Source organism: Tachyglossus aculeatus, chromosome 2 (genome assembly GCF_015852505.1).
Source record: "Tachyglossus aculeatus isolate mTacAcu1 chromosome 2, mTacAcu1.pri, whole genome shotgun sequence".
Lineage (NCBI taxonomy): Eukaryota > Metazoa > Chordata > Mammalia > Monotremata > Tachyglossidae > Tachyglossus > Tachyglossus aculeatus.
The window spans coordinates 61582804-61608660 of record NC_052067.1 but is presented as its reverse complement, the minus strand read 5'-3'; the positions used below and the strand labels follow the sequence as shown (position 1 = coordinate 61608660).

The window sequence follows — 25857 nt, the reverse complement described above, 5'->3', positions numbered from 1 at the left end:
GAAACAGGATGCAAAGGGGCTGGTTGGCCTCTATTTCCCAGAGGCCACTGGGGCCCTTTGGGGACAGTTTGCATTCTCTGCCAGGTGTGTAAAGTTATCCTTGCTCCTTGAGTAGAAGAGGGGCAGAGTTTAGTTTTCATAAAGGATTTTCCCACAGGAAAGGGCTCTTTCTGCTTGTTATTCTCTTTGGTCCCTACTGAAAGCTGCTGGGAAATCCACCCCAGCTTAGCTCTGATAAATGGTAAATTTTCTCTCTCTGCTTAACCAGTAACTGGTTAAATAAAGAGTTAATTTTGTGATGTGTGATTCCAGCATCTTCCCAAATCAAAATCCTTAAGCTAAAGGTGGTCATGTGCTGTGAAGGTCTGGCCCCAATCCGTCAATGGCATTGAGTACTTCCTATGTGCAGAGCACTATACTCAATGCTTGGGACAGTAAAATAGAGTAAGTAGACACAATTCTTTGTCTTGCTTTATGATGTCGAGTTGTTTCTGACCCATAGCGACTCCATTGATACATCTCTCCCAAAACGTCCCACCTCCATATGCAATTGTTCTGGTAGCGTACCCCTAGGGTTTTCTTGTTAAAAAGATGAGTGGTTTACCATTGATTTCTTCCACAGATGATTCCTACCCCCACGAAATTACTGACGGGGAACAAGGTAGAAGGATATGTATGTATGTTGGGGTGGGCTTAGTATCAAAGTGCTTTAGCGGGGGAGGACTCCAGTGCATAGGTGACACAGTGGGGAGGGAAAATAGGTGGGGAGATGGGAGATTAGTCAGAGAACATGTCCTGGAGGTATGATATTAGATGGGCTTTGAAGATGGGGCAAGTGGTGGCTTGTTGGCTAGAAAGAGGGAAGAAGCCCCCAGAAAGAAGGAGGATGTGAGCAAGGGGTTGATAGTGAGAGATTAGTTTGAGGCATAGTAGCTAGGTTGGTATTAGGGGAGTGAAACGTGTGGCCTGGGTTGTAATGGGAGAGAAGTGAGTTATCGCCCCATATCCCTCCTACCATTCCTTTCCAAACTCCTTGAACGAGTTGTCTACACGCGCTGCCTTGAATTCCTCAACACCAACTCTCTCTCGGCCCCCTCCAGTCTGGCTTCCGTCCCCTACATTCCATGGAAACTGCCCTCTCAAAGGTCACCAATGACCTCCTGCTTGCCAAATCCAACGGCTCATACTCTATCCTAATCCTCCTCGATCTCTCAGCTGCCTTCGACACTGTGGACCACCCCCTTCTCCTCAACACGCTATCCAACCTTGGCTTCACAGACTCTGTCCTCTCCTGGTTCTCCTCATCTCTCCGGTCGTTCATTCTCAGTCTCTTTTGCAGGCTCCTCCTCCCCCTCCCATCCCCTTACTGTGGGGGTTCCCCAAGGTTGAGCTCTTGGTCCCCTTCTGTTCTCGATCTACACTCTCTCCCTTGGTGACCTCATTCGCTCCCACGGCTTCAACTATCACCTCTATGCTGATGACACCCAAATCTACATCTCTGCCCCTGCTCTCTCCCCCTCCCTCCAGGCTCGCATCTCCTCCTGCCTTCAGGACATCTCCATCTGGATGTCTGCCCGCCACCTAAAACTCAACATGTCCAATACTGTACTCCTTGTCTTCCCTCCCAAACCCTGCCCTCTCCCTGACTTTCCCATCACTGTTGACGGCACTACCATCCTTCCTGTCTCACAAGCCCGCAACCTTGGTGTCATCCTCGACTCCGCTCTCTCATTCGCCCCTCACATCCAAGCCATCACCAAAACCTGCCGGTCTCAGCTCTGCAACATTGCCAAGATCCGCCCTTTCCTCTCCATCCAAACAGCTACCCTGCTCGTTCAAGCTCTCATCCTATCCCGTCAGGACTACTGCATCAGCCTTCTCTCTGATCTCCCATCCTCGTGTCTCTCCCCACTTCAATCCATACTTCATGCTGCTGCCCCAATTGTCTTTGTCCTGAGATGCTCTGGGCATGTTACTCCCCTCCTCAAAAATCTCCAGTGGCTAACGATCAACTTACGCATGAGGCAGAAACTCCTCTCCCTTGGCTCCAAGGCTCTCCATCACCTCACCCCCTCCTACCTCACCTCGCTTCTCTCCTTCCACAGCCCAGCCCGCACCCTCCACTCCTCTGCCGCTAATCTCCTCACCGTGCCTCGTTCTCGCCTGTCCCGCCGTCGACCCCCAGCCTACATCATCCCCCTGGCCTGGATTGCCCTAGCTCCGCACATCCACCAAGCTAGCTCTCTTCCTCCCTTCAAGTCCCTACTGAGAGCTCACGTCCTCCAGGAGGCCTTCCCAGACTGAACCCCTTCCTCCCTCTCCCCCTCGCCCCTCTCTCCATCCCCCCCGTCTTACCTCCTTCCCTTCCCCACAGCACCTGTATATATGTATATATGTTTGTACATATTTATTACTCTATTTTACTTGTACATATCTATTCTATTTATTTTATTTTGTTAATATGTTTTGTTTTGTTCTCTGTCTCCCCCTTCTAGACTGTGAGCCCATTGTTGGGTTGGGACTGTCTCTATATGTTGCCAACTTGCACTTCACAAGCACTTAGTACAGTGCTCTGCTCAGTAAGAGCTCAATAAATACAATTGATTGATTGATAAGTAGGAAGGGGAGTGTACTGATCGAGTGCCTTAAAAGCCATTGGTCAGGAGTTTCTGCTTTATGTGGTAATAGAATGGCCACCATTGGAGATTCTGCGGGGAGGTGTGCATAGGATGATGATTTAGGGAAATGATTCACTGCCACTTATCTGCTGTGTGAGTTTGGGCAAGTCATTTCATTTCTCTGTGCCTCAGTTACCACATCTGAAAACTGGGGATTAAGCTTGTATCTATCCCAGAGCTTAGTACAGTGCCTGGTACATAAAAAAAGCACTTAAATACCATAAAAAAATCCATCAGAAACTTCAGACCATCAGCTTCATGACATTCAAACAATCAGCTCTCTCTCTCTCCTTCCTATCTCCACTTTTCTCCCATTACCTCCCAGCTTGCACTCTTCATATCTCTCAAGCCAGCCTACTCACTGTTTCATTCTCATCACTCCCTCTGACCTTTTGCTTGGAGCCATCTCTCTACCTAGAACTTTACCTACTTTCAAAACCTCCAGAATGAAGTTCTCCCTTTTCCAAGTCTTTCTGAAAATCTCTCCGCTTCAGGTAGCCTTCCCCCGTAAATACATATTCTCTTAAGGTTATTTCCCCTCCAACTACGGCCTTGTGGATTCACAGCTACCCACAGCACTACATTTGATACATGCCCTATCAAGCCTGGTTTAATCCATATGCTCTTTCCCTTTTTTCTCTGGCCTGTAAATATTTTTCAGGCTCAATTTCCTAGCTATATCATGAGAAGCAGCATGACCTAGTGGAAAGAGCACAGGCCTGGAGTTGGAAAACCTGGATTCAAAACCCACCTCTGCCACTTGCCTGCTGTATGACCTTGGGAAAGTCATTTCATTTCTCTTTGCCTCAGTTTCTTCATCTGTAAAAATAAATGGGGATTAAGACTAAGCCCCACACGGGACAGGGACTGTGTCCAACCTGATTTTAAATTCGCATCTACTCCAGCGCTTAGTAAAGTGTCTGGCACATAGTAAGCACTTAAAAGTACCATGAATATTATTATTCTTAGATCATAAACTCCTTGAGGGGAAGAATGACATCTGTTACGCACTTCAAAGCCTTAATGGTGCTCTGCACGCAGTAGATATTCAACATGTTTAATAATTATTGACTGATTCAGTAGGGCTGAAAGACAATAAGTTGACGAGGATGGCATTGAGATTGTGGGCTTCTAGGACAGGGAAGATGGTGATTTTGATAGCCTTAGACTGTCAATGAATTGTTTCAAAGCAACATTCAGTCCAACGGCACAAGGAGAGATGAGGTGATAGAGAACCAAACCAAGAAGATTAGAATGTCCTTTGACTAAAAGAGCATGGCATCAAAATTTGCATTAAAAATATAAACTAGCGTAATTATTGTATTCAAGGTTCCTTATGGTTGTGTGATCTGCATCTACTATAGATACTACATTCAATTTATAGGCATTTCCACCAATGCTACCTACAAGAATTACTTATCAAGTGGCAAGCTAGGATCACACACAGTGAGATTGCACATATTTACTTTTTTACTATTCTATTTATTTTGTTAATGATGTGCATCTAGCTTTATTTTTATTTATTCTGGTGACTTGACACCTGTCCACATGTTTTGTTCTGTTGTCCGTCTCCCCCTTCTAGACTGTGAGCCCGTTGTTGGGTAAGGGACCATCTCTGTTTGTTGCCAACTTGTACTTCCCAAGCGCTTAGTACAGTGCTCTGCACACAGTAAGCACTCAATAAATATGAATGAATGAATGAATGAATGAATGAATTGTGGAAAGCAGCCAGCTACCAGTGTTAAAGCAATGCTCACTAGGGTGGTTCTGTGAGGATGGGCAACAGCAGCCTATGTAAACAGTTGCCCTGTGCTGAACTGTGTGGATAGAAATGTTTTAGAGACACAACATTGCAAGACCTCAAGTGACAAGGCATGGCTGTGGATAGATTAGAAATGGGTCACTATTTTGGCTTTAGATCATGACAACACAACCCATAAATTTTAAAGGGCTGAGCATTGTGGAGTTAAAAAAAAAAAAACCAATCCAATAGTACAGCAAGAGGTAAAGTTCATGCTTACATGACATCATACATTGGCCTTTACAGCCTCGCTTGTACACACTTGTCAACATATCCCATCAGAAACATCTTCAAACCTAAAGGACAGATATAAATATACTTTTTGTATGTGTGGCAATCTAGATTTTATAAAACTGCATGTTATAAATCAATCAATGGCATTCATTGAATGTTTTGCTTACAATATGTCGCGCATGGTATTAAATGCTTGAGTACGCTATAACAAAGGTGGTAGACATGTTTCCTTCCCACGAGGAGCTTACAGCTAGAGGGGCAGATGGCCATTAAATACATTATGGATAGGTACATAAGTGTTCTGGGGCTGAGGGTGGGGTGAATATCACATAATAATAATGATGATATGTTTTAGGCGCTTACTATGTGCAAAGCACTGTTCTAAGCACTGGGGTAGCTACAATGTGATCAGCTTGTCCCACATGGGCTCACAATCTTAATTCCCATTTAACAGATGAGGGAACTGAGGCCCAGGGAAGTGAAGTGACTGGCCCAATGTCACACAGCTGAAAAGTGGCGGAGCCGGGATTAGAACCCATGACCTCTGACTCCCAAGCCCGGGCTCTTTCCACTGAGCCATGTTGCTTCACATGCTTAAAGGATAAAGATCCAAGTGCCCAGGGGACAGAGAAGGGAGGAGTTGGGAAAAAGATGGCTTAAATAAATCAATTAGAATCCAACCTGCCCATAACAAAACATCTTCCTCTTCAAGCTTTCTCCTCCTATTGACTTTCTCATCACAGTTGACAGCACCACCATCCTTTCCGATCACGAGCCCACAACCACGGCCTTATCCTTGACTCTTTCTCTCGTTGTCTTTCTCTCAACACTCATACTCAGCGATCACATCTTCAGTTCTCTTCATGACCTATCCAGAACCTGCCTACTCTTCTCCATAATCTTGCCTCTTTCTCACCCCTGACCCCTTGCTCACAGCCTCCTCTCCTGCCTGGAATTCCCTCCAACTCTGCATCACTTTGATTCCCATTTTCAAAGTCTTACTAAAACTCCCTCCCCCGCTAAACTCTTGTCTCCCCACCCTATTTCCCTCCCTTTGGTGTCACCTATGCAACCTGGGCCCATCCCCTCTAAACACTTAGGAACTCACCAAACCCTCTGCCCAAATACAGCACTTATGAGCATGTCCTCTGTTGCTTCCCCTACCTGTAATTTATTTTACGGTCTCTCCTGCTAGATTGTAAGCTTCTTGAGAGCAGTGTCTATTTACACTACTGTACTCTCCCAAGCACTCAACAGACACGATTGATAGATGATTAATTAGAATGAAAAAGCTATTTTTATACATAAAAAGTATAACAATTTTATTTGAACAAGACATTCACTTTTATATTTGACACATAAAAATATATGGAAAAATAATTAGACCTATTTACAAATGTACAAAAATATTTTAAAATTTTTGTTTTCTGCTTTTACAATAGTCATTTCACTCTTTCCCCCGCCGCCCCCCCAAAAAACCCAGCAAAGGTAAAACTCCAAGAATAAACTCAGATTAAATGATATTTAAATTCTATAGTTCAGTTGTAAGTTACAGGCCAAATAGTGCTTCAAAAAAAGAGGGTAAGCAAAACAAATTTTTATGTATTTAAATTATTTGAGAAAAAGACCAAGCTTGAATTCAAATTTGAATCAAATTTGCAGAGCATCATTATAAAACGATTTCCAGGACGAATAAAAATCCTAGACAACTTCACTTTTTGTACTCCATTCTTATAATCAAGGATTTTATCCATAGCCTTTCCCTGCTGAACCACCTCGTTTTTGGACATTTGGCACAAATTGATCCTTCCCCTTTCTAATGTAATATAGAGTATTCATTTTTTTATTGGGAATTTCCAACAATATTTTTCTATCAAACCTATAAGATATCAAAATACTTTAAAGCTGCCATGTTCCAGTGGGTGATTTTAAAACATTGATTTTTTTCTTTATGTAAAATTGAAAAAATGATTAAAATACATTCAATGTCCCTATTAAAAAAAAAACAAACAAACCCAAAGCAAGGATCACTTGATGGCTTCTTAATGTAAGGAACACTCACTCCAAGTGAATCTTCATGGCCCAGTGGTCCCAACATCACAAAACATCACAACCTCCGTAAATTCATTTTACTTTTTTTGCTACCTGGAAGTGGTCCTGTTTTGGAGTTTGCTTTTTGGAGCTTGTTAGTGGTAGTACAGTCTTTGGTGATATGGTAGCTGCATAAACACTTTGTACAAAAATCAAAGCCACAGCCTTCCCTGCTACACGTGGCCCTGTGAAGGTAGGAGTCAACTCTGGCAGGTGAGCTGCAACGATGGCAGGGTCGCAGGCTCTCATTCTTTTTCAAGGTTTTGGCAATCTAGAAGGAGAAAAATCCACATCTTAAAAAAAAAATCTTAAAAGCATAAGTCAGTAACATAGAAAAAGCAAAGCACCAATTAAAAGGTTACTGTGAACAATTTCAGAAAATCTGAAAGTAACATTTTTATTTTATACTTTCAAGTCCACAAAATTGTAATGTAGAGATTCTTTTAAAAAAAAATACACAATTACAATTTGGAGAAAATAAAAATACCTAAAATAATCTCCCCACCTTCAGAAAAAATTTCAAAAATTTACATTATTTTAAGACCTCTAGACTGTAAACTCATTATGGGCAGGGAACGTGTCTGCTAATTCTGTTGTATTGTACTCTCCCAAGCACTCAGTACAGAGCTCTGCACATAGTAAGCACTCAATAAGTACCACTTATTGGTTGAAATTCTACATAGAAGAAATTGATCCATTATAACTCAAACTATGGAATTTTTGTAACTCAATTTTACCATAGTTTAAATACACAGTAATGATAAGATGGTTACTGGCAGAGTGCTAGTCTCCATGTTACATTTCAAATAGTTTTGCATTCACTTTTAACTGGTTCCAGACCCACCTGTCCAAGATAATTCCTGCCTATCCTGTTCAGTTTTAAAAAGTGTACCTCTATAATCACAAATAGGAAAGAGTAGATCATCCTAAAAATGGATGAATTATTCAACAGAACAGGCTGAAACTAATGGGGTTTTGAGAACCAGAGGGATTTCTAAAGCACTTAGTATAGTGCTCTGCACACAGTGAGCACTCAATCAATACGATTAAATGAATGAATTGAATGAACAACAATAAGCAGACACATTCCCTGCCCACAGTGAACTTAGAGTCTAGAGCAGGCACTGCCAGGTTTACAAGACACAGTGAATGTCCTTAGGAGTCTCCTTACTCATAATGAACTGTGATAATGGCAGACCAGTTTCCAAAAGATAACGGAGCTTCTGGATAACAATTTTTTGAAATTTCACTGTATATTATACCATCTTCTTGGTAGGCTCTCATCAATCTTTTCTGCTTGTAGAATTTATGCTCTCAGAAGACCGGGCTACATCTATATATTTGAATAGCAGACATTAAACTACTTTGTGACTTGGAAAAAACACTAAAGGTGTCTAATTTAAGGACACAGTAAACAGGATGTTCAATCGGTGTTGAGGCATCATAAAAAATGATGAAACTTTGGCATGAGAAACACAACAAAACTTACAGAAATTTTTGGAAAAGAATGTGAGTCAACATATCAATAAGAGAAAACTTACCTCAGAAAACTCCGCATGTCTGCTATAAGTGGAGCCATTCTGATTACTTTGGCTGGATGCTTTGGGTCGGGGTGGCTTTTTGTATGAACTAGGAAGCGTGGCTTTCTGAACCGAGGAGAGTGCTGTTCTGAAGAGAATATATTCCCTAGTTGAAGCATGTGCGGAGAGTTTAGTGTTATTTTCCTGTATATTAGAAGAAAAGGGAGAAAAGTTTAACATAAAGCAAATCATTATGCAATTTAAATAACAAGTATTTCTACAAATATATTTGTAGGAAGGATGGAGCACGAAGACAGGTGAAAGACTTCCAAGAGTTAATGAGCCAGAAATCCATCAAGAGAAGCAGCATGGCTCAGTGGAAAGAGCCTGGGCCTGGGAGTCAGAGGCCATGGGTTCAAATTCTGGCTCCGCCACTTGTCAGCTGTGTGACTCTGGGCAAATCACTTCACTTCTCTGGGCCTCAGTTCCCTCATCTGTAAAATGGGGATGAAGACTGTGAGCCCCACATGGGACAACCTGATCACCTTGTAGCCTCCCAAGCGCTTAGAACAGTGCTTTGCACATAGTAAGCACTTAACAAATGCCATTATTATTATTATCAAGGTCTTTTTGGTCTTGATTGGAAATCTCGAGTGTTGCCAGAGACCTAGGAGGAGTGAGACTGGCAGTACAGCTCAAAAAGTCACAAGGACAACTACCAACATTAAGCTGGTACTTAGGCCTTGGTGTATGTTTTCCCCAGGAAAATATTTCCAGATACAGCTAGGCTAGAAGGTTCAGGAAATGTCCAGTCAGTTGTTGACTGTCTATCTGGGGGAAAAATATTCAAGTTCCTTGCAACTATTTTTCACTTTGGCTATTTAATGGCTCACTGTGCAAGAGTCTTCTCCCTTTAATTTTGCTTCTAAGTAGTTTGGGATAAAAGGTTGAAATTACTGAATAAAATGGGTTCGAGAATTACCTACAATTTCAAGTGAACATACTAAGATCATCCTCTATTTTCATAGATAATCAAGATGGTGATGCTGTTTATAGTTTAAAATAAAATCAGTTAACTGGTAAAACTTACAATAATTTTCTTTACTGCTTTATTGTACACCTGGAATGCCTCTCGATCATCTTCTAAGATCTTCTTCCACGTTGTGCTGACTTTAGCCACACTGACAGGGTAAACACACAAATGGTCATTTAATGAAACGTGTCTAAGAGGTCAAAAGCCAACATTACATCTTTCGGGGAGACTTTAGAGGATATCACTGAATATCACAGAGCTAGATGAGTCATCTCCAGGGACACATGGAGCTCTACCAGCAGGTTACCTGAACAAAATGTGTCTCAACATTTCAACTTGCCAAGTCTAGATAACAGATTTCGAGATAAGCAGAACCTGTACTATTTTCAAAGGAAACCTTGGCCTCTTATACCATTCAAATCTCAATCACAGCACCCATTTTTCAGTACCAATCAATGGTTTTGAGACCCTGCTGTACAGAGCAATGAGCTCGACTTGGGAAAATACAATAGAGCCGATAGACATGATCCCAGTCCTATCGTAATATCCATGGATACTTACTGAACAACAGTTGAAAGATATTTCCTAAGGGCTGTGGCGATTGTACCGAAGATAACAGGAGCTGACAGATTCCAAGAGGAATCGACCTCGAAGCTATGAAAGGCCACATCCTTCCTTTGCATCAAGAACCCCAATAGAGGATTTAAGGAGTACAATTCACTCCGCTTATTCTTTAAACCTAGATTCATTGCCTCAACTCTCAAACTGCCCCACTAAAAAAAAAAAGAAATTCAGAGGATAAAGATATAGCAGGGGCACAAGCTAAAAAGAGAACACACATCCCTTGGTCTTCTGGTCACCCTCTTCCCAAAGAATCACAAACAGTTTGGAGAAACTACTTGCTACTGCTTGTTCTAGTTATATCTCCACCCACATCTCACGAAGGTGGAAGACAGGATCAGGGAGCTAGATAATGCCTGCCCAACAGGCTGGGTTATTTTCTGAAGATTTCAAAGACTAAGTGTGCCGGATTCATTTATAAGGCATAAACTTGGATCACCACACTGGATGAAGAAGAGTTTTAACTTTGCGTTCTACACAACATATCGGAAACCAGACCTGTAGCAAATAGCACACATAAATTCACATTCATCAGCGCAAAGTACTTTACTCGTTTATTCACCCCAAGAAGTGCATCCAGTTCTACGGTGCTGGGGATTGCACTATTGAAAAACCCTAGATCAAGGAAAACTCACTCTGTAACACTCATGGTGTCGAACACTCCTGCATGGGTACACACATATTGTACTCTTCCAGGTGCTTAATGGAATGCTTTCTAAAACAGCAGGTCCTTAAATATCACTGTCAGTTAGCCATCCACACTCCCATAGCAACTACACATGGCTCAGTGGAGAAAGCACGGGCTTTGGAGTCAGAGGTCATGGGTTCAAATCCAGGCTCCGCCACCTGTCTGCTGTGTGACCTTGGGCAAGTCACTTAACTTCTCTGAGCCTCAGTTCCCTCATCTGTAAAATGGGGATGACGACTGTGAGCCCCACATGGGACAACCTGATCACCTTGTATCCCCCCCCAGCGCTTAAAACAGTGCTTTGCACATAGTAAGTACTTAAATGAAAAAAAAATGATGGCATTTTTATTAAGCGCTTACTATGTGCAAAGCACTGTTCTAAGCGCTGGGGAGGTTACAAGGTAATCAGGTTGTCCCACAGGGGGCTCAGTCTTCATCCCCATTTTACAGATGAGGTAACTGACGGACAGAGAAGTGAAGTGACTTGCCCAAAGTCACACAGCTGACAATTGGTGGAGCCGGGATTTGAACCACTGACCTCTGACTCCAAAGCCCATGCTCTTTCCACTGAGCCACGCTGCTTCTCATGGCTTAAATGCCATTATTATTACGCAAATATCTTTATACTCTATTACTCCCACTTACCCATAACAGTACCTTAGTGCCTGTCTTCCCTGCTACAGTGTAAGCTCCTTGAGGGCAGGGATCACGCCTAATTCTAATGCACTCCCCTATGTGAGCCAGATAATGCACTGAACATGGCAGCTGCTCATTAAAGATTTTCTATTGATGAATCTCTCATCTCTCCCTAAAACAGTCCATTCCCTCAGGGCAAAAACACTTACTTTATCAAGTCCATCTCATTGAGATGTTTTAAAATGCTTGCTAAGAGATGTTTGAGTCCCCTTTGGAAGAGCTCGCCAAGAATATCCAGTTGGTCAAGACCCATTTTTCTGCCGATTATATTCTGCAGTCCAAAGTTTCCATGAGAAACTACCCTCTCCACTGTATCCCAGTCTACTCTTGGGTTTCTGCTGTTGTTCCTTCTTAAGGTGGAACACACCACTTCCTCAAAATGACAGACAGGCAACAGATTTTTACTTGGAAGATGTTCTGTAGGTTCTGTCTGCTCCTCTAAGTGGTGAGGCTTTGAGCTGACACAGAGATTTCCTTTCAGCAATAAGTCGCTGTATTCATGTTCACTTAAGATGCTCTGGTGAGAGAATGAAGAGTAGCCACTATCTTCAAAAAGTCTGTCATTTTCTTCATAAAAACTACTATTCTCTTCTATTATTGTTTTGTGATGATTTTCCTTGTTATTCACTGGCTTGCTTTCGCCTTTAAATTCCACAGTTCTTGGGTTCGCATTTTGAAATCCTTGATGCGACAATCTTTGATATTCTTTAATGTGGTCTTTACAAGAGCCCTCCGTGTGTGCAGGAGTGCAAGATTCCAGGCCTTTGATGGCATCGGGTTTTGGCAATTTAAGTTCAGAATGCACATGATTACAATTAAAATCACATTTCATGGTGACAGAATTGTTGGGATTTTCCTTATTCTCTATTTTATATCCTGAAAAAAAAGAAAATAATCATTTACTTCATGAATGGTTAAACCACTATACCATGCAACATGGTCATATGATCTTCTTTGGGCCCCACGAGCACCGATTAAAACCAGAACTTTTAGATATAGTATAAATTCCAAATTGTGGCTAGTCCCATATTTTGCTTTAGTTGTTCTAGTCATCGACCAGGAGGGTTATTTCCATTTACCATGTATACTCGAACCTATTTTAATTTGAGAAAAGGATTATCTCAAAATTACCAACTCAAAACAGCCGGTTCTTACTAGTACAATAGTTCTATCACCAAACGGTACATTCAACAGAACTGCTAGTCTAATCTGGATCCTCACCACATCCCAGAATTGCTCTGTGAAGTGGCTCCATGGCGCCCGACCTCATCCCGTCTGGCTGCACTCGGTTCCTCGTTACGTTTCTGGACTCTTCCCCCATCCCATCAGATGCTACGAAGAGAGGGACCAGATTGATAAGGGGCTAGTGACAACCTTCCTTCTTCTGTCCTCTTTCTTCCCTGTTGCCCAATTGGCAGGAGCAGCACCAAGAGCCACTGTGGCAGGGGCACGGGGCGTTCCTCTCCTCATTTTCCTTCTACGCCGGCCCATCCGTTCTGGCCCCAGCAGAGGGGCTGCAGGGGAAAAGCTGGGCTGCTGTTAAATTTGCTAGGTCACCACTTCCCTGGGCAGTTATTCTGATCTGGAAGGGGCCGGGTAGAAAGGGTGCCTCGGCCACCTGCGGTCTCACACAATCCTGCCTATGGTCTCTATTTAGTTGCTCCGGAACAACTTGAAGTGATACCATGGTGTCCAGCTGGTGTTAGGTCCCTTGCTGCTTCACTGGATCCCCACTCCTCCCATTTTCTCTTCCTGCCTACCTTGGTCTGTGTCCAGTGGGATTTCTCAAAGGAAAACGAGGATCATTCGATGAGCGTTTCACCCACTTGCTGGTCTGTTTCCTTAAATGAGTAGACAAACATCACCCAGTAGCTGCTGGGTGATGTTCAGCAGCCAATGTTATTAACAGGGAATTGCCAGTCATTTCTCTATGCTACAAAAGCTACATTTTCTAGGTCATTCGTTGGTAGGGGCAAAGCACATCATCACTATGTATTTGTGTGCTATATTTCTAAATCTGCATAATTTTTAAGTAACTATGATCAGTATTTACAAAATGAAACCATTAATGTAGCTGAATTACTAATCTACAAGGAATTGGGTACTCAATTTGGGGTAGGTTTTGGCAACAACAGGGTACCCAATCAAAGCTCGGAAACCAACCTCCTTTTAGTTTCTATTCTTAGAACTCACGTGTTCAAGCCCTGGAGGCTTTGTTCAGTGGGACTCAGTTTCCAGCTGGCTATCCGGCTTCTGGGGGCCGTCTCTCTCCCCCCTAAGAAAGGAACATGTCTACCGACTCAATTACTTCATTCAATCATATTTATTGAGTGCTTACTGTGTGCAGAGTACTGTACTAAGTGCTTGGGAAGTACAAATCGGCAACCTACGGAGACCGTCCCCTACCCAACAATGGGCTCAGTCTAGAAAATTGTATGTACTCTCCTCAGTGCTTAGCATATGGCTCTGCGCACAGTAAGAGCTCAATAAATGCTACTGATTGTCTTGCTTGCTTTACTGTATCAACTGCTTTGCATGTTCACCGGGGCCTTAATGCCCAAGTGGTGGCCACCAACCAGTCTGTTTCTGGATCCTGAAGTTTGGCCTGGGGTGGTAAACCACACTAACTTAAAAAGCTTTATAGCTAATTTTCTAAGTGTCCCCAGGTTCTTTTAGCTTTACTACCAATTTGGTTGACTTTGTCCACCCGGTCACTACCTCTTAATCCCCCTTGTGATGGAAAGGAATTATCATTCATCAGAAGCTCCCACCAACGCGGAGTATCAGAAATTTTTCAGCTAATCATTTTTCTACCTGTCTCCTGACGACGTCGCTGGTCATTCAATGTATCCCAGCACTTCCAAGTGCTGCTTCTCAGCTCAGAGTTTATCCTTACTCTTTTAAACTATCTCCTCTACTGTGGAAGTATCTTCTTAAGTTGAAGAACACCATGTGAAAGGGGAAGAAACCCATTGAGTTTTCAGACCACACTGAGGAATTTTAGAATGAATTTATTATGTAGTTGAAGAAAAGTAACAAAATGTTCTACATCAAAAGAAATGACATCTGTCACCTTTGAAGAGACGGCACCTTGTTTTGCACTTGCAGACTAACCTTTATATTGTATAAAAGTCAGTTGTTGCTCCTTCAGGTTTATAGTTTTACAACAACTTTCATTCATCAAGTAGCCCTTGTCTATAAAGGCTAATCTGTAGGAGTCGCCCTGAATTACAGATCCCACACCCCCTTGCAGAAGGAAGCTAGTGAAAACTAGAAGCAGACTGGTAGAATTTCTGGTCCCCACCAAGTGACACCGGGGAGACATGAAGACCCTGGGAAGTGTGGAAGATTCTTCCCCCTACCTAACACACATCCCACCTCTCCAGGTGGGGATGAGGTTTACCGCTGCCACACAAAGTACATAGCAACTATCATCCATGTTATAATGCTATTTCACGACTCCAAGTTGTGATGGGGCCTTTCCACCCACTGTGAAGAACTAGAACTAAGCTACGGATTTCTATATTTGAGAGAAGGCAGTTTCATGGTGATAGACTGTGAGCCCGTGGTTGGGTAGGGATTGTCTCTATCTGTTGCCGAATAGTACTTTCCAAGCGATTAGTACAGTGCCCTGCACACAGTAAGCTCTCAATAAATACGACTGAATGAATGGTGGGGTTGACTTTTAAAAAACAGCACCTTATAGCTAGTTTATACCTTTCCCCTCTTTTTATGGGGAAATCAGCGGCCCACTTCCAAGAGAGTAAAAGGCACCCGTGACGGATCCCACTTTCAAGTGGACTGACTGCAACTGCAGATTCTTCCCTCCTTCAAAATTCCCTTTCCTACGTTTAAAAAGCTTCCTCAATTTACCTCAAGCCATATGGAATGGCACTTACACAGAACTCTAAGGGCTGACTCCTAAGCAGCACAGCCTAATGGTAAGAGCCCAGGCTTGGGAGTCAGAGGACGTGGGTTCTAATCCCGGCTCCGCCACTTGTCTGCTGTGTGACCTTGGGTAAGTCACTTTGCTTCTCTGTGCCTCGGTCCCCTCATCTGTCAAATGGGGATTAAGGACTGTGAGCCCCACGTGGGAAAACCTGATGACTTTGTATCTACCCCAGCGCTTGGCACACAGTGAGCGCTTAACAAATACTCTGATTACCATTACTATTTGCCAACAACCTCGTGGTTCCTAGCAAGCCCCTTCCTCTCTTAACAGGGGTGAGACCGCTTTATTGAGCCAAAATGAGTTTATCATCACTTGCTTTTCACGCCAATCCCTTTCAAAGCTCATTTTAAGCGGCATTTCCCCTTCTGAAATCGGTCAGTATCACGTTTTAAGTTCCCGTTACCCGTGGGCAGCATGGCAGCAAGGGCTGGTGAGTGTTGCCTGTCGGTGGCCGCAGTCATTCTCTGGCCCACAGAGGGCTCACTATCTAAAAAACGGTTCCCGCCGGGAAGGGGGAGGTGACAAAACAGGACGGTCACAGGGGTTTAAAAAAAAAAAAAAGACTCAACAATTACAATAAGCAGGGAAAACCAAAAAAATTAGGAAACAGCTAGGGTTCATCGATCAAGGTAGCAGCCCTACCTTCCTCCGACGGTATGTTTTGAGTCGGGAGATGCGGGAAAATGGGTATTAAAGGCAATCGCCCCGAAGCACAATCACCGGCCCCTGCTAGCCCTAGGACTGGACGGGGTGGCCCCCTCCTCTTCGCTTCGATTAGGAATCGGGGGGCGACGGCATCGCCCCCCTACCTATGCCCGGGCTGGCCAGGAGGCCTGCGTTTTTCATGGGGGTGTCGCACGGACTCCCCAATTTCTTTTCTCCTTTAGACACTAGTTTGGGCGGGGGGCGGCTGAGCCAGAGCGGCTCCTTTCGATGGACGGCCGCGAGATTTTACTCGTCCACGCACCCAATCGGACTTATTGAGCGCTTACTGTGTGCGGGGCACCGTAGTAAGCACCGGGAAAGGACAAGTCCACAATAAAGAGGGACGATCCCGGCCCACACCTCCCCGCCAAAACACGTTTTGGAGGAATGTCTGTCGCCCAAACCCCCATCGGCCGAGCCCAGGACACTAAAGAAGACAATCGAGGGATCTTTTTTATTCCCCCCTACCCCAAACAGGGGAGGGGGATGGATGGGGGGAGAAAACCCCTTTCCCCGACGAGGCGATTTCGGGGGGTAATTGTGGGGGGAAAAGGAACGAGGGAGTTGAACTTCTAGACCGTGAGCCCGTTGGTCGGTAGGGGACCGTCTCTATGTATGTGGCCGATTTGTCCGTCCCGAGCGCTTAGTCCAGTGCTCTGCACACAGTCAGCGCTCACTAAATGCGATTGAAGGAGGGGATGAATGAACCCTTTCTCCAAGGCAGCCCAGGAGCCGGATGGCTGGGGGAAGGAGAGGGGACTGTGAGCCCACTGTTGGGTAGGGACTGTCTCTATATGTTGCCAATTTGTACTTCCCAAGCGCTTAGTACAGTGCTCTGCACATAGTAAGCGCTCAATAAATACGATTGATGATGATGATGACTGTTGGGGTCCCGGGCCCGGGAGAGGGCTGCTGCTGCTGCTGATGGAGCCGAGGGAGAGAGGCGGGAGATGGGAGCGGGCGGCGCCGGCTATCTGCGGATCTCCCGCGCCTCGCTCGGCCTGGCCCGACCTGGCCTCGGGGTCAGGGGTCGCGGGGGGTTCAGGGTACCGAAAAAGGGGCGGCCCGGGCGGGGAGGGGAAGGGCATTTGGCGCCTCTTCGGGGGCGAGCCTTCCCCCGCCGGAGGGAAACTGAGCTCGGGGCAGCCGCCTCGCCGGGAAGCCTTCCGGGCTGCTCGGTGGGCCGGGCGGGAAAGCCAGCCCCGGGGACGGTCCCAGCCCGCCACCCCCCGACCCTCGTTGGGGGCGCATCCTCCCCGCCGCCCCCCGGGACCCTTCGCATCCTTGCGACCCCGGGGACGGGCGCGCTTACGGTCGTCGTCGGTGGCGTAAGCCGAGCCGGAGGGGCCGGGGCCGGGGCCGGGGCGGCCGCTCATGCCCGGACCGCTGGGACGAAGCGGGGCGAGCCCGGACCGCGACAGCCCGCCGGACAGCCGGCGCCGCCAAGCTACAGTCCGCAAAAGGCGCCAGCTGGGACTTTTAAAAACTTTGAATTTGGTGCCCTAATTGGCCCTAGCCAATCGGAGCCCGGCCCTCGCCAACGCCGGCCAATGGGGAAGGAGGGGGCGGAGCGAGGCCGGTCCTCGGCCAATCGAGGGCTGCGGCGCCGGCAGCGCCCCGCCCCCTCGCCGACTGGAAGGTGCACGCGCCTGGGGACGGGGCGGAGCCCGGAGCGCGCGGGTGGCACGTGGCGGGCGCGCGCGCGCGCGCGCGGGCACATCCATCGCTCGGGCCGATGGCTCTGCCCGCGGTTGCCTCCCCGCCGGGCATCCTGCCGATCCGGGCTCCCGGCGGCGTAGGCCCTGAGGTCGGCGGGCGAAAGCGGCCCGCCCTCCTCCCCTCCCAGTCGCTCCCGCGCACGGGGCGGACGCGCCTGAAAGGTTGGCGGGGTGACGCATGCGCCCGGTAGTCCCCCGCGCTCGCCTTTGGGGGGCGGTGAGGAGGCACGGCGCCTGCGCGGCCCGCGCTGTCAGCGGCCCGCCAAAGCGGCCTGGGCCGCCCAAACGGCCCCGTCCTCAACGGCCTCTAGGGGGCGCTCACGGGGCGCTGAGCCCTGAACGAAGCCCTTGGGACGGTACAATACGATCGATAGATCGATGGTATTTATGGAGCGCTTACTGTGCGCAGAGCCCTGGACGAAGCCCTTGGGAGAGTACCAAGTGACCAATCAATGGGATTTATGGAGCGCTTACTGTGCGCTGAGCACTGGACAAAGCCCTTGAGAGAGTACCTTATGATGGCATTTATTAAGCGCTTACTCTGTGCCAAGCACTGTTCTAAGCGCTGGGGAATTTACAAGATGATCAGGTTGTCCCACGGGGGGGCTCACAGTCTTCATCCCCATTTTACAGGGGAGGTAACTGAGGCCCAGAGAAGTGACATGCCCAAAGTCACCCAGCTGACAAGTGGCAGAGCCGGGATTTGAACCGATGATCTCTGACTTCAAAGCCCGGGCTCTTTCCGCTGAGCCACGCTGCTTCCCTAATAACAATACTAATACTACTAATACTAATAATAATTACTAATACTAATAAGTCTAATATCCTCCCTCTCCCCCTCCTCCCCCTCTCCATTCCCCCGACCAATCAGTGGGATTTATGGAGCGCTTACTGTGCGCAAAGCACTGGATGAAGCCCTTGCGAGACTGTGAGCCCACTGTTGGGTAGGGACTGTCTCTATGTGTTGCCAACTTGTACTTCCCAAGCGCTTAGTACAGTGCCCTGCACACAGTAAGCGCTCAATAAATACGATTGATTACAGTGTGACCGATCGATCAATCAGTGGCATTTACGGAGCGCTTACTGTGCGCAGAGCCCTGGATGAAGCCCTTGGGAGAGTACCATATGACCAATCAATGGGATTTATGGAGCACTTACTGTGTGCTGAGCACTGGACAAAGCCCTTGGGAGAGTACCATGTGACCAATCAATGGGATTTATGGAGCGCTTACTGTGCGCTGAGCACTGGACAAAGCCCTTGAGAGAGTACCCTGTGACCAATCAATGGGATTTATGGAGCGCTTACTGTGCACAAAGCACTGGATGAAGCCCTTAGGACAGTACAATATGACCAATCAATCAATGGTATTTATGGAGCGCTTACTGTGCGAAGAGCCTTCGATGAAGCCCTTGGGAGAATACAGTATGACCAATCAATGGGGTTTATGGAGTGCTTACTGTGCACTGAGCACTGGTATTTATTGAGCACTTAGTGTGCACAGAGCCCTGGACAAAGCCCTTGGGAAAGTACCATATGACCGATCGATCGATCAATGGTATTTATGGAGCGCTTACTGTACGCAGAGCCCTGGATGAAGCCCTTAGGACAGTACAATATGACCAATCAATCAATGGGATTTATGGAGCGCTTACTGTGCACACAGCCCTCGACGAAGCCCTTGGGAGAATACAGTATGACCAATCAATGGGATTTATGGAGTGCTTACTGTGCGCTGAGCACTGGTATTTATTGAGCACTTACTGTGCACAGAGCCCTGGACGAAGCCCTTGGGAAAGTACCATATGACCAATCGATCGATCAATGGTACTTATGGAGTGCTTACTGTACGCAGAGCCCTGGACGAAGCCCATGGGAGAGTACCCTATGACCAATCAATGGGATTTATGGAGCGCTTACTGTGCGCAAAGCACTGGACGAAGCCCTTGGGACAGTACAATATGACCAGTCAATCAAGCAATGGTATTTATGGAGCACTTACTGTGCGCACAGCACTGGACGAAGCCCTTGCGAGAGTACAATATGACCGATCGATCAATCAGTGGTATTTATGGAGCGCTTACTGTGCGCAGAGCCCTGGATGAAGCCCTTAGGACAATACAATATGACCAATCAATCAATGGTGTTTATGGAGCGCTTACAGTGCGCAGAGCCCTGGACGAAGCTCTTGCGAGAGAACAATATGACCAATCAATGGGATTTATGGAGTGCTTACTGTACGCTGAGCACTGGATGAAGCCCTTGGGACAGTACAATATGACCAATCAGTGGTATTTATTGGGCACTTACTGTGCACAGAGCCCTGGATGAAGCCCTTGGGACAGTACCATATGACCAATCGATCAGTCAGTGGCATTTATGCAGTGCTTACTGTGTGCAGAGCACTGGACGAAGCCCTTGGGAGAATACAATATGACCGATCGCTCAATGGTATTTATGGAGCGCTTACGGTGCGTAGAGCACCGGACGAAGCCTTTGGGAGAGTACATTATAACAGAAGTGGGTAGATAATAATAAATTCTGGTATTTGATTAAATTAATTACTATAATAATTATGATATTTGTTAAGCACTTACGATGTGCCAGGAACTGTACTAAGCACTGGAGAAGCAGTCTGGTGTAGTGGAGAGAGCACGGGCCTGGGAGTCGGAAGGCCTGGGGTACTAAACCCGGCTCAGCCACTTGTCTGCTGTGTGACCTTAGGTAAGGCAATTCACACCTCTGGGCCTCAGTTTCCTCATCTGGAAAATGGGGATTGAAGCTTTGAGCCCTGCGTGGGACAGGGACTGTGTCCAACCCGACTTGCTTGTGTCCACATATGTGCTTTGTACAGTGCTTGGCAACAAAAGACCATAAATATTATTACAAGCAAATTGGGTTGGGCACATTCCCTGTCCCATGTGGGGCTCACAGTCTCAATCCCCATTTTACAGATGAGGGAACTGAAGCACGGAGAAGTTAAGTGCCTTGCCCAAGGTCACAAAGCAGATGGAGTCAGGATTAAAACCCGTGACCTTCTGTCTCCCAGGCACGTGTTCGATGCAGTATCCCTGCACACAGAGGGGTCACAGTCCCAACCCCTATTTACAGATGAGGGAACAAAGGCCCAGAGAAGTGAAGTAACTTGCCCAAGGTCACACAGCTGCCTTCGACACTGTGGACCACCCCCTTCTCCTCAACACGCTATCCAACCTGGGCTTCAGAGACTCTGTCCTCTCCTGGTTCTCCTCTTATCTCTCTGGCATTCATTCTCAGCCTACTTTGCGGGCTCCTCCTCCCCCTCCCATCCCCTTACTGTAGGGGTTCCCCAAGGGTCAGTTCTTGGTTCCCTTCTGTTCTCTATCTACACTCACTCCCTTGGTGAACTCATTCGCTCCCACGGCTTCAACTTTCATCTCTACGCTAATGACACCCAAATCTACATCTCTGCCCCTGCTCTCTCTCTCTCCCTCCCTCCAAGCTTGCATCTCCTCCTGCCTTCAGGACATCCCCATCTGGATGTCTGCCCGCCATCTAAAACACAACATGTCCAAGACTGAACTCCTTATCTTCCCTCCCAAACCCTGCCCTCTCCCTGACTTTCCCGTCACTGTAGATGGCACTGTAGATGTACTAAGCGCTTAGTACAGTGCTCTGCACATAGTAAGCGCTCAATAAATACGATTGATGATGGCACTACCATCTTTCCCGTCTCACAACGATTGATGATGGCACTACCATCTTTCCCGTCTCACAAGCCTGCAACCTTGGTGTCATCCTCGACTCCGTTCTCTCGTTCACCCCACACATCCAATCCATCACCAAAACCTGCCGGTCTCACCTCCGCAACATTGCCAAGATCCGCCCTTTCCTCTCCATCCAAACCGCTACCCTGCTCGTTCAATCTCTCATCCTATCCTGACAGGATTACTGCATCAGCCTCCTCTCTTATCTCCCGTCCTCCTCTTCAGTTTATACTTCACTCTGCTACCCGGATCATCTTTGTGCAGGAACACTCTGGGCATGTTACTCCCCTCCTCAAAAATCTCCAGTGGCTGCCTGTCAACCTACGAATCCAGCAAAAACTCCGCACTCTTGGCTTCAAGGCTCTCCATCACCTCGCCCCCTCCTACCTCATCTCCCTTCTCTCCTTCTACAGCCCAGTCCGCACCCTCCGCTCTTCTGCCGCTAACCTCCTCACTGTACCTCATTTATGCCTGTCCCGCCGTCGACCCCCGGCCCACGTCCTCCCCCTGGCCTGGAATGCCCTCCCTCCACACATCCGCCAAGCTAGCTCTCTTCCTCCCTTCAAAGCCCTACTGAGAGCTCACCTCCTCCAAGAGGCCTTTCCAGACTGAGCCCCCTTTTTCCTCTCCTCCTCCTCCCCATCCCCGCCGACCTACCTCCTTCCCTTCCCCACTGCACCTGTATATATATTTATACAGATTTATTACTCAAGTTTACTTGTACATATTTACAATTTTAATGATGTGTATATAGCTTTAATTCTGTTTGTTCTGACGATTTTGACACCTATCTATGTGTCTGTCTCCCCTTCTAGACTGTGAGCCTGTTGTTGGGTAGGGGCCGTCTCTATATGTTGCCGACTTGTACTTCCCAAGCACTTAGTACAGTGCTCTGCATACAGTAAGTGCTCAATAAATACGATTGAATGAATGAAGGAATGAAGGAATGAAAGTGGCAGACTTGGGACTAGAAGCCATGACCTTCTGTCTCCCAAGCCGGTCTCTATCCACTATCAAAAATAATAATCATGTTACTCGTTAAGTGCTTACTATGTGCCAAGCACTGTTCTAAGCACTGGGGTAGATACACGTTTATCAGGTTGGACACAGTCCCTGTCTCTCATGGGGCTCACACTCCTATCCCCATTTTACAAATGAGGGTACTGAGGTGCCGACAGGTCAAGTGACTTGCCCAAGGTCATACAGCAGACATGTGGTACAGCCACGACTAGAACCCAAGTCCTTCTAACTCCCAGGCCTGAGCACTATCCGTTAAGCCATGCTGCTTCCCTGATCAATACTATTTACTGAGCACTTTCGGGGTGCAGTGTACTGTACTAAACATACAATATCACAGAGCTGGAGTGAGCAGACCAGTCTTTGGGTTTATAATAGTAGTTTCCAGAATTGACTTCATTTCTCGCTTTCCTTTTGCTTGCCTCCCTCTCTAGAGAGGGGAGAGATAGCAGTGAGATTAGCACATAGTAAGAGACCGAGTTTTCGTAATGGAAAAAGTGAATTGAGAAGCAGCGTGGCTTAGAGGTTAGAACACGGGCCTGGGAGTCAGAAGGACCTGGGTTCTAATCCCAGCTCCACCACATGTCTGCTGTGTGACCCTGGGCGAGTAATAATAATGGAAATTACGACGGGGAAGCCCCCTGTGGGACATAGATTTTGTCCAATCTGAATGGCTTGTATCTACCCCAGTGTTTAGAACAGTGCTTGGCACATAGTAAACGCTTAAAAAGTACCATGATTATCACTGAGCCAGACACCCCTTTTATAATTATAAACCTGGAGTTGATAGGCCTGGCAGGTTAACTTTGTTATTACTGTACTCTCCCAAGTGCTTAGGAAAGTGTTCTGCCCACAGTAAGCGCTCAATACGATTGACTGACTGACATCTGAGCTGAAGACAGAATAAATTTTTCAACATTACCAGACTCTTGCCTCATGTGTTCTGCCCACTGTTATCCTCTTCTGTCCCCACTGGGTCAGTGCTGGAGGTTTGAGGGTGTGTGAAATGACTCTAAATTCGTGATGATACTAAAGTTCACTGTTGGTGCATTTCTGAAATACAGACAGGAAGGTTCATCAGTGATTTGCCTATGTGCCAACACTGCGCTAAGCTCTGGCGTAAATAAAAATGATAGTGATATTTGTTAAGCGTGCACTATGTTCTAAGCACTGTTTTAAATTCTGGGGTAGATATAAGGTAATCGTGTCGGACACAGCCCTGCCCCATTTGGGATTCACTGTCTAAGTAGGAGGGGGAAAAGGGATTTTTCAAAGGAGGAAACTGAGGCACGGAGAAATGGAGAAGATGGGTCCAGGACCTGACTCCCAGGCCACGAGGGCTCGAATCAGACCAGACACAATCTCACAGGGTAAAGGGGAAGGAGAACAGGTATTTAAACCCCATTTTACAAATACAATGAAACTGAGGCATAGATAAATTCAGTGACTTGCCCAAAGTCACACAGCACACGACTGACAGAGCAAGGATTAGAACCTAGGTCTCCCGACTCCCAGTCTTGCCCACTTTCCACAAGGCCACAAAACAGCTGAACAAAAGCCGAATGTTCAGGTAAATATGTAAAATAGAACTATATATGTTCACGAGTGCTGAGGGTTAATATTGGCCGATCTGACTCAGGCATTATCAGTTAATTGGGGAAGGCTTCCTGGAAGAGGTAGGTTTCTTTGGATAGCTTTAACAATTGGCTGGTAGATTCGGTGTGATGGGGGAGTAAGACTCCCAGACTGAGCCCCCTCCTTCCTCTCCCCCTCCTCTCCCTCCCCATCCGCCCCCCCCCCCCCGCATTACCTCCTTCCCCTCCCCACAGCACTTGTATATATGTATATGTTTGTATACTCTATTTATTTATTTGTACATATTTATTCTATTTTATTTTGTTAATATGTTTTGTTTTGTTGTCCCCCTTCTAGACTGTGAGCCCGCTGTTGGGTAGGGACCGTCCCTGTATGTTGCCAACTTGTACTTCCCAAGCACTTAGTACAGTGCTCTGCACACAGTAAGCTCTCAATAAATACGATTGAATGAGTAATAATAATAATGATGGTATGTGTTAAGCGCTTACTGTGTGCCAAGCACTGTTCTAAGTGCTGGAGTACCAACCTGGAGGAACAGGATGTGTGAAGGGTTGGAAGTTGGAGAGGTGACAGTGGGGCAGGCTGGGGAGGAGTGGGTGAGAAGAGTCTCTATGACAGGCAAAAGTGGTGGAGAGCCTTGAAGCTAAGAGGAAGGAGTTTTAGCTCGAGATGGGTCTGGGAGGATTGGAGAGGTGTGTCCAAGTTAACTCTGCAATCAGGAGACCAGTGAGGAGATTAATTCAGTAGTCTAACCATCATCTGAACAGTCCTTTGACCAGGGTGGCAGCTGTTGAAAGAGTGTAGAGGAAGGGGCTGATCCAGAAATTATTACTATGGATCAGTAAGAATTTGTCAGGTAATCGGGTGAGAGGCCTATATTCATATTCAATTGTATTTATTGAGTGCTTACTGTGTGCAGAGCTCTTTGCTAAGTGCTCGGGAGAGTACAACAATAAACAGACACTTTCCCTGTCCACAAGGGAGTTACAGTCTGGAGGTGAGGGAGACAGACATCAATACAAATAAATTACAGATATGTACCTAAGTGATGAGGGGTTGCCTGGGGGAAAGGACAAAGGGACAGTGACTCCTAATTTCTTCTCCACATTCAGTGACAAGCCAAAAAAAAAAAACGTCTTTAGAAGAGCATATCTTGTTCAGGATGCTAGGGTACACTCACCAACATTTATACCCTATTGCCAATCTGTCCAAGTAGTTTTACACCTCTTCACAAATTTTTTTCTTTTTTTAATCACAAATTAGATAAGTGCATACCAATACATCTGCATAGAAAGCTGAATTTATTTTGAGACAGAACTAGAATCCAAATATTCCTTCTATCACCAATATCAAGGCAGAACTGTCTCGGTTAGAATTTAGAACATTTGGGGGAAAAGAGGCTCCCTGGATCCCTCTCTGATCCAATGTCCCTAAATCTGACCTAAAGCCAGAAATGGGACTTAGATAGCTTTGGACCTTGAATTTGGAGTTAGAATGAGTTCAAAGTATCAGCCCCTTCCTCTGATTCTAAATCTGACTGCCTAGATCTGATGGGAAGAGAAGTCTTTCCAAGCTGGGTAGGGTTCAGGAATTCCTGGGGGGAGAAAAGGGACCCAGGAATTCTTCAAAGTGTGTGTGCTCTCCCCACAGGATCGTGATTATTAACTGGTACCCCTAAAAGGTGGAATGAACCACTCTGTTCAAAAGGCAAAAAAGTTAGATTCAGAGTGATTGAGGGGGGAAATGAGCCCTGGGTTTCAAGA

The 25857-nt window shown here is 46.3% G+C and overlaps 1 protein-coding gene across 1 annotated transcript; it reads right to left on the bottom strand.

Annotated features, from left to right (window-relative positions):
- Window positions 1-6627: 6627 nt before the first annotated feature.
- Window positions 6628-23534, bottom strand: FBXO5 (F-box protein 5). The gene is made up of 5 exons (XM_038772996.1): window positions 23421-23534; window positions 11512-12238; window positions 9415-9505; window positions 8346-8528; window positions 6628-7075 (listed from the first exon to the last, which is right to left on the bottom strand). Exons 1-5 carry the CDS (start codon window positions 23434-23436, stop codon window positions 6821-6823), a joined length of 1272 nt encoding a protein of 423 aa, XP_038628924.1. The 5' UTR covers window positions 23437-23534; the 3' UTR covers window positions 6628-6820.
- Between the last annotated feature and the right edge of the window lie 2323 nt (window positions 23535-25857).